This window comes from Bufo gargarizans, unplaced genomic scaffold (assembly GCF_014858855.1).
Source record: "Bufo gargarizans isolate SCDJY-AF-19 unplaced genomic scaffold, ASM1485885v1 fragScaff_scaffold_137_pilon, whole genome shotgun sequence".
NCBI classification, from domain to species: Eukaryota; Metazoa; Chordata; class Amphibia; order Anura; family Bufonidae; genus Bufo; species Bufo gargarizans.
The window spans coordinates 138310-148647 of NW_025334060.1; the positions used below are offsets into that span (position 1 = coordinate 138310).

The 10338-nt window shown below is 57.7% G+C and overlaps 1 protein-coding gene across 1 annotated transcript in view; it reads right to left on the reverse strand.

Moving 5' to 3' along the window:
• Positions 1-9758, reverse strand: part of LOC122922293 (nuclear receptor-binding protein 2-like) — a 54711-nt gene extending 44953 nt beyond the window's left edge. Inside the window, exons 1-2 of the mRNA XM_044272854.1 lie at positions 9495-9758; positions 3583-3678 (exon numbers count right to left, since the gene is read on the reverse strand). Of these exons, the coding sequence (XP_044128789.1) occupies positions 3583-3678; positions 9495-9527 (129 nt within the window). The 5' untranslated portion in view covers positions 9528-9758. The remainder of the gene's footprint in view (positions 1-3582; positions 3679-9494) is intronic.
• Between the last annotated feature and the right edge of the window lie 580 nt (positions 9759-10338).

The window sequence follows — 10338 nt, forward strand, 5'->3', positions numbered from 1 at the left end:
GGATACACTGCGCCTATATATACACACACAGGGGACACACTGTGCCTATATATCCACACACACACAGGGGATACACTGCGCCTATATATACACACACAGGGGACACACTGCGCCTATATACACACACACAGGGGACACACTGCGCCTATATATACACACACAGGGGATACACTGCGCCTATATATACACACACAGGGGACACACTGCGCCTATATATACACACACAGGGGACACACTGCGCCTATATATACACACACAGGGGACACACTGCGCCTATATATCCACACACAGGGGACACACTGCGCCTATATATCCACACACAGGGGACACACTGCGCCTATATATCCACACACAGGGGACACACTGCGCCTATATATCCACAGGGGACACACTGTGCCTATATATACACACACAGGGGATACACTGCGCCTATATATACACACACAGGGGACACACTGCGCCTATATATACACACACAGGGGATACACTGCGCCTATATATACACACACAGGGGACACACTGCGCCTATATATACACACACACAGGGGACACACTGCGCCTATATATACACACACAGGGGACACACTGCGCCTATATATCCACACACAGGGGATACACTGCGCCTATATATCCACAGGGGATACACTGCGCCTATATATCCACACACAGGGGATACACTGCGCCTATATATCCACAGGGGACACACTGTGCCTATATATACACACACACAGGGGATACACTGCGCCTATATATACACACACACACAGGGGATACACTGCGCCTATATATACACACAGGAGATACACTGCGCCTATATACACACAGGGGACACACTGCGCCTATATATACACACAGGGGACACACTGCGCCTATATATACACACAGGGGACACACTGCGCCTATATATACACACAGGGGACACACTGCGCCTATATATACACAGGGGACACACTGCGCCTATATATACACAGGGGACACACTGCGCCTATATATACACACAGGGGACACACTGCGCCTATATATACACACAGGGGACACACTGCGCCTATATATACACACAGGGGACACACTGCGCCTATATACACACAGGGGACACACTGCGCCTATATATACACAGGGGACACACTGCGCCTATATATACACAGGGGACACACTGCGCCTATATATACACAGGGGACACACTGCGCCTATATATACACAGGGGACACACTGCGCCTATATACACAGGGGACACACTGCGCCTATATATACACAGGGGACACACTGCGCCTATATATACACAGGGGACACACTGCGCCTATATATACACAGGGGACACACTGCGCCTATATATACACAGGGGACACACTGCGCCTATATATACACAGGGGACACACTGCGCCTATATATACACAGGGGACACACTGCGCCTATATACACACAGGGGACACACTGCGCATATATATATATATATATATATTTATATTAATATATATATACACACAGGGGACACACTGCGCCTATACACACAGGGGATACACTGAGCCTATATATACACAGGGATACACTGCGCCTATATTACTATACACACAGGGGATACACTGCGCCTATATATACACAGGGGATACACTGCGCCTATATATACACAGGGATACACTGCGCCTATATATACACAGGGGATACACTGCGCCTATATCTACACAGGGGACTACACTGCGCCTATATATACACAGGGGATACACTGCGCCTATATATACACAGGGATACACTGCGCTATATATACACAGGGGATACACTGCGCCTATATACACACAGGGGACACACTGCGCCTATATACACACAGGGACACACTGCGCCTATATACACACAGGGGACACACTGCGCCTATATACACACAGGGGACACACTGCGCCTATATACACACAGGGGACACACTGCGCCTATATACACACAGGGGACACACTGCGCCTATATACACACAGGGGACACACTGCGCCTATATACACACAGGGGACACACTGCGCCTATATATACACAGGGGACACACTGCGCCTATATATATATATATATATATATATATATATATACACACACACACACACACACACACACAGGGGACACACTGCGCCTATATATACACAGGGGATACACTGCGCCTATATATACACAGGGGATACACTGCGCCTATATATACACAGGGGATACACTGCGCCTATATATATATATATATATATATATATATATATATATATATATATATATATATATATATATATATACACACACACACACACACACACACACAGGGGACACACTGCGTATATATATATATATATATATATATATATATATATATATACACACACACACACACAGGGGACACACTGCACATATATATATATATATATATATATACACACACACACACAGGGGACACACTGCGTATATATATATATATATATATATATATATACACACACACACACACAGGGGACACACTGCACATATATATATATATATATATATATATATATATATACACACACACAGGGGACACACTGCGCCTATATATATATATATATATATATATATATATATACACACACACACAGGGGATACACTGCGCCTATATATACACACACACACACACACAGGGGATACACTGCGCCTATATATACACACACACACACAGGGGACACACTGCACATATATATATATATATATATATATATATATATATATATATATATATATATATACACACACACACACACACACACACACACACAGGGGACACACTGCGTATATATATATATATATATATATATATATATACACACACACACAGGGGACACACTGCACATATATATATATATATATATATATATACACACACACACAGGGGACACACTGCGCCTATATATATATATATATATATATATATATATATATATATATACACACACACACACAGGGGATACACTGCGCCTATATATACACACACACACACACAGGGGACACACTGCGCCTATATATACACACACATACATGGACGTTGCTCTTGCGGGGGGTGTTCAGTCTTATGGACAGGCACAGCTGGGACTGCGGTACAATTATATCTTGTCTCCATTATCCTGTGTGTGATGTAAACAGCCAGGACCGCCGGCTGACACACTGTAACAAACTGTCAGAGCAGCGAGATGAATGCGCTGTGGACTGGCTGAGACCGGATACGACGGTAACAAGACCCTCACTGCTGTCAGCAGATTCACTGCAGGGGGGTTTACAGCCTCAGAATGTTTCCTTTCACCGACTGTAAGCAGAGTTCATGGAAATAGTGAGGAAATAGCAGCCCAGGCCAGAGAACGGCAGTGGTGCAGCCTCATTATCACCTTCTAATGGACAGGTATTACACCCGGCAGTAGTGCAGCCTCATTATCACCTTCTAATGGACAGGTATTACACCCGGCAGTAGTGCAGCCTCATTATCACCCTCTAATGGACAGGTATTACACCCGGCAGCCGCAGTAGTGCAGCCTCATTATCACCCTCTAATGGACAGGTATGACAGGTATTACACCCGGCGGCAGCCGCCTCTCCTACCTGTTCCTTCCTCTTGTGCCAGCGTCCGCAGGGACTCTCCTCCAGGACTTCGCTCTCATCTTCGCTCTCCTCGTCCTTCTGCTTTTCTGGATTCATCTGTGAAGGGGGAAGCAGCGGCAGAGCCATGTTATATAACAGACGGGAGCGTGCAGCTGCGCTCGGCGGGCTATAGCCGCACCGAGTGTGTGCGCTGCAGGAAGAGCAGGGGGTTAAATGGCTAAACATTGCTGACATGTCAACACAGCTCCGTATCTGTCAGCCCCACCTGGTGCCACCCCAGTAACACCCACCAACCTGAGATACCACCCTCCGCACACATAGGGAGGGTCACATGAGGCCGAGGTCACCACAGGCGCGTCCCCAACAGATCTCACAGCAAATACAGCTCCACATGTGCAACACAGCGCACCCGGTACAGTGCCGGCCACACGGCGCACCCGGTACAGTGCCGGCCACACGGCGCACCCGGTACAGTGCCGGCCACACGGCGCACCCGGTACAGTGCCGGCCACACGGCGCACCCGGTACAGTGCCGGCCACACGGCGCACCCGGTACAGTGCCGGCCACACAGCGCACCCGGTACAGTGCCGGCCACACAGCGCACCCGGTACAGTGCCGGCCACACAGCGCACCCGGTACAGTGCCGGCCACACAGCGCACCCGGTACAGTGCCGGCCACACAGCGCACCCGGTACAGTGCCGGCCACACAGCGCACCCGGTACAGTGCCGGCCACACAGCGCACCCGGTACAGTGCCGGCCACACAGCGCACCCGGTACAGTGCCGGCCACACAGCGCACCCGGTACAGTGCCGGCCACACAGCGCACCCGGTACAGTGCCGGCCACACAGCGCACCCGGTACAGTGCCGGCCACACAGCGCACCCGGTACAGTGCCGGCCACACAGCGCACCCGGTACAGTGCCGGCCACACAGCGCACCCAGTACAGTGCCGGCCACACAGCGCACCCAGTACAGTGCCGGCCACACAGCGCACCCAGTACAGTGCCGGCCACACAGCGCACCCAGTACAGTGCCGGCCACACAGCGCACCCAGTACAGTGCCGGCCACACAGCGCACCCAGTACAGTGCCGGCCACACAGCGCACCCAGTACAGTGCGGCCACACAGCGCACCCCAGTACAGTGCCGGCCACACAGCGCACCCGGTACAGTGCCGGCCACACAGCGCACCCGGTACAGTGCCGGCCACACAGCGCACCCGGTACAGTGCCGGCCCACACAGCGCACCCGGTACAGTGCCGGCCACACAGCGCACCCGGTACAGTGCCGGCCACACAGCGCACCCGGTACAGTGCCGGCCACACAGCGCACCCGGTACAGTGCCGGCCACACAGCGCACCCGGTACAGTGCCGGCCACACAGCGCACCCGGTACAGTGCCGGCCACACAGCGCACCCGGTACAGTGCCGGCCACACAGCGCACCCGGTACAGTGCCGGCCACACAGCGCACCCGGTACAGTGCCGGCCACACAGCGCACCCGGTACAGTGCCGGCCACACAGCGCACCCGGTACAGTGCCGGCCACACAGCGCACCCGGTACAGTGCCGGCCACACAGCGCACCCGGTACAGTGCCGGCCACACAGCGCACCCGGTACAGTGCCGGCCACACAGCGCACCCGGTACAGTGCCGGCCACACAGCGCACCCGGTACAGTGCCGGCCCACACAGCGCAACCCAGTACAGTGCCGGCCACACAGCGCACCCGGTACAGTGCCGGCCACACAGCGCACCCGGTACAGTGCCGGCCACACAGCGCACACCGGTACAGTGCCGGCCACACAGCGCACCCGGTACAGTGCCGGCCACACAGCGCACCCGGTACAGTGCCGGCCACACAGCGCACCCGGTACAGTGCCGGCCACACAGCGCACCCGGTACAGTGCCGGCCACACAGCGCACCCGGTACAGTGCCGGCCACACAGCGCACCCGGTACAGTGCCGGCCACACAGCGCACCCGGTACAGTGCCGGCCACACAGCGCACCCGGTACAGTGCCGGCCACACAGCGCACCCGGTACAGTGCCGGCCACACAGCGCACCCGGTACAGTGCCGGCCACACAGCGCACCCGGTACAGTGCCGGCCACACAGCGCACCCGGTACAGTGCCGGCCACACAGCGCACCCGGTACAGTGCCGGCCACACAGCGCACCCGGTACAGTGCCGGCCACACAGCGCACCCGGTACAGTGCCGGCCACACAGCGCACCCGGTACAGTGCCGGCCACACAGCGCACCCGGTACAGTGCCGGCCACACAGCGCACCCGGTACAGTGCCGGCCACACAGCGCACCCGGTACAGTGCCGGCCACACAGCGCACCCGGTACAGTGCCGGCCACACAGCGCACCCGGTACAGTGCCGGCCAAACAGCGCACCCGGTACAGTGCCGGCCACACAGCGCACCCGTACAGTGCCGGCCACACAGCGCACCCGGTACAGTGCCGGCCACACAGCGCACCCGGTACAGTGCCGGCCACACAGCGCACCCGGTACAGTGCCGGCCACACAGCGCACCCCGGTACAGTGCCGGCCACACAGCGCACCCGGTACAGTGCGGCCACACAGCGCACCCGGTACAGTGCCGGCCACCCGGTACAGTGCCGGCCACACAGCGCACCCGGTACAGTGCCGGCCACACAGCGCACACCTGGTACAGTGCCGGCCACACAGCGCACCCGGTACAGTGCCGGCCACACAGCGCACCCGGTACAGTGCCGGCCACACAGCGCACCCGGTACAGTGCCGGCCACACAGCGCACCCGGTACAGTGCCGGCCACACAGCGCACCCGGTACAGTGCCGGCCACACAGCGCACCCGTACAGTGCCGGCCACACAGCGCACCCAGTACAGTGCCGGCCACACAGCGCACCCAGTACAGTGCGGCCAACAGGCCACACAGCGCACCCCAGTACAGTGCCGGCCACACAGCGCACCCAGTACAGTGCCGGCCACACAGCGCACCCAGTACAGTGCCGGCCCACACAGCGCACCCAGTACAGTGCCGGCCACACAGCGCACCCAGTACAGTGCCGGCCCACCCACAGGCCGCCACCCCAGTACAGTGCCGGCCACACAGCGCACCCAGTACAGTGCCGGCCACACAGCGCACCCAGTACAGTGCCGGCCACACAGCGCACCCAGTACAGTGCCGGCCACACAGCGCACCCAGTACAGTGCCGGCCACACAGCGCACCCAGTACAGTGCCGGCCACACAGCGCACCCAGTACAGTGCCGGCCACACAGCGCACCCAGTACAGTGCCGGCCACACAGCGCACCCAGTACAGTGCCGGCCACACAGCGCACCCAGTACAGTGCCGGCCACACAGCGCACCCAGTACAGTGCCGGCCACACAGCGCACCCAGTACAGTGCCGGCCACACAGCGCACCCAGTACAGTGCCGGCCACACAGCGCACCCAGTACAGTGCCAGCCACACAGCGCACCCAGTACAGTGCCAGCCACACAGCGCACCCAGTACAGTGCCAGCCACACAGTGCACCCAGAACAGTGCCAGCCACACAGCCCCCAGTACTGACCACAGTGCACCCAGTACAGTGCCAGCCACACAGCCCCCAGTACTGACCACAGTGCACCCAGTACAGTGTCAGCCACACAGCCCCCAGTACTGACCACAGTGCACCCAGTACAGTGCCAGCCGCACCGCCCCCAGTGCACCCAGTACAGTGCCAGCCACACAGCCCCCAGTACTGACCACAGTGCACCCAGTACAGTGCCAGCCACACCGCCCCCAGTACTGACCACAGTGCACCCAGTACAGTGCCAGCCACACAGCCCCCAGTACTGACCAAAGTGCACCCAGTACAGTGCCAGCCACACAGCCCCCAGTACTGACCAAAGTGCACCCAGTACAGTGCCAGCCACACAGCCCCCAGTGCACCCAGTACAGTGCCAGCCACACAGCCCCCAGTACTGACCACAGTGCACCCAGTACAGTGCCAGCCACACCGCCCCCAGTACTGACCACAGTGCACCCAGTACAGTGCCAGCCACACAGCCCCCAGTACTGACCAAAGTGCACCCAGTACAGTGCCAGCCACACCGCCTCCAGTACTGACCACAGTGCACCCAGTACAGTGCCAGCCACACAGCCCCCAGTGCCAGGTATCTCGCCCTTGCACCACCAGCTGCTCTCACCCGATTCCGGTTCAGTCAGGATAGGGGCTCGTTCACACGACCGTGTGCTGCCCATTGCCGTATTGTGGACAGCATTTGCGGATCCGCAATACACGGGCACCGATGCGTGGCCATTCTGCTTCACGGATGTGGACCCATTCATTTCAATAGGTCCGCAAATCCGGTACGGAAGAACGGAACGGAACACTAAGGAGCGCTTTCTGCGGTTCCGTTCCGCGCTTCCACACCGCAAAACGATAGAACTTGCTCTCTCTTTTTGCGGATCCCCATGCGCCTGCCCCACGGACGGTGCCTATGGATGATGCGGTCCACAGCACGGGCTTCACATGTTCGTGCGAATGAGCCCGAAGGCCTCGTGCCCAAGACCGCTGGTTTCCGCGTCCGTCCGCCGATTTTAGCATTTCTGATGCGGAGCCGGTGAAAATGTAGAGAGTCCGCTGTTTGTCATCCGCGTCCGTTTTTGTAGACTCCGTTGCCTGGTGACCGGCGTATAGACCAGTATCCGGGGGGATATTAAAATTACACTTTTTTACCTTCCTTTTTTCGGGGCGGTCCGCCCAAAAACAAAACGGAAGACACACGGAACCGAGACAAAAACGGCAACGGACCACAGAACAACGGATCCCCAATTTGCAAACCGTGCGAAGGAGCCCCAACTCTGCAGCTTTCGTCCTTCAGTTCCCATCATTTTCAATATCTCTGCTTGCTGAGATACCTTTCACAGCTGAGGGGTTGTCACAGTGCAGACAGCACAGATCGCTCGTGCTGACAGTCCGTTACAATGTATCGGTGTAGATAGCATTCCTGTCTAGGATGGATACAATTGTACACGGAGCAGAAACGTCCCGGGATCTGCCGCGGATACGGAGCATATACGTGTCCTACAGCGGCCAGTAAGACGTCCGTGGCGCCATCATGAGGACCCCAGGACGGTGTTCACACGGCTCCGGGTCTCCCGGCCTCGGGATCATACACCGCGGTCACTGGCCACGTGATCTTGTGCCGGATACAGTGTAGGCTGCTGATTGGCTGCAGCGGCCGGGGGCGGGGCGAGTACGATGCATCGCTTTAACTCATTCACTGCTCTCCAGGCCCCGCCCACATTCTTTACGAGGCTCCTCCGCGTAGTTTATCATCATCTCTCCAAGCACTGCTGTACAAAGCAGAGCTGCAGTGCAAAGTATGGGGTCATACCGGGGAAGCTATCCACTGTGCGTTCGGTGAGACTGGATGGAGCCGTGTGAACAAACCCTCCAGAGCCTGCAGTACCACTTGTCACCACCACGCTAGCTGCTGGCACTTCCCATAGACACCAATGCAATAGCGCCCCCAGCGCGATACTAAATCAAAACAACCCCCCCTGGATACTTCATGACCTGATTGCGTCTCTTGATCTGAAGGTTTCTATTCACTGCAGGCGGCTGATGTACAGGTCCAGCGCGGGAGGAGCGATCGCTATTGATCCCGGCCGGTAACTGCCAATCGCTCCTCAGGGCGCCGTTCACACGCCACCTGCGGTACCTGAACGGAGGGATTTTCTTCCATTTTGTAGCACAGAGCCGCAGGTGGAGGGTTAATCGCCGCGTATTAACCCTTTATACCCCGGACAGCGAGCTGCACAGGGAGGCTCTGGCTGTGTAGAGGCAGCAGCTGCTGTGACATTACATGGCAGCCTGCCAGGCCGGGGCAGTGGAGGGGTTAATGTCGGCGGGTTAACTCTTTCCTTACCTCAGACTGCGCGGACGTCACATGTAGCGCCATCCTGCGGGGAGGCTTGCAGATGCGGGCACGGCGGAGCTATAACCGCACAGCGCCCAGCGGCAGACGCCTCCTGCCCGTGCACGAGAGGGGCTCCGGGGGCCCCCGAGCACAGAGCAGCCGCCTCCTCCAGGGCTCCAGCCCCATCTGCGCCATGACAGACAGGGAGCGCCCCCTGCTGGAGGAGAGCGGGGCGACGCCCGGAGGCTGAGGAGGAATGGCCGGGGCGGCAGCGCCCCCTGCTGGAGGAGAGCGGGGAGACACCTGGAGGCTGAGGAGGAGTGAGCTGGAACCGCGGCCCCGGTGATAAACAGTCTGTACAGGGAGCCGAGGAATGGCCGGGGCGGCAGCGCCCCCTGCTGGAGGAGAGCGGGGCGACACCCGGAGGCTGAGGAGGAGTGAGCGGGAACCGCGGCCCCGGTGATAAACAGTCTGTAACAGGGAGCCGAGGAATGGCCGGGGCGACGCCCCGAGGCTGAGGAGGAATGGCCGGGGCGGCAGCGCCCCCTGCTGGAGGAGAGCGGGGCGACACCCGGAGGCTGAGGAGGAGTGAGCTGGAACCGCGGCCCCGGTGATAGGAGCAGTGTGTACAGGGAGCCGAGGAATGGCCGGGGCGGCAGCGCCCCCTGCTGGAGGAGAGCGGGGCGACACCCGGAGGCTGAGGAGGAGTGAGCGGGAACCGCGGCCCCGGTGATAAACAGTCTGTGCAGGGAAATATATATATATACTACAGAGGACAGTATACTGTATATATACACTACAGAGGACAGTACACTGTATATATACACTACAGAGGACAGTATACTGTATATAT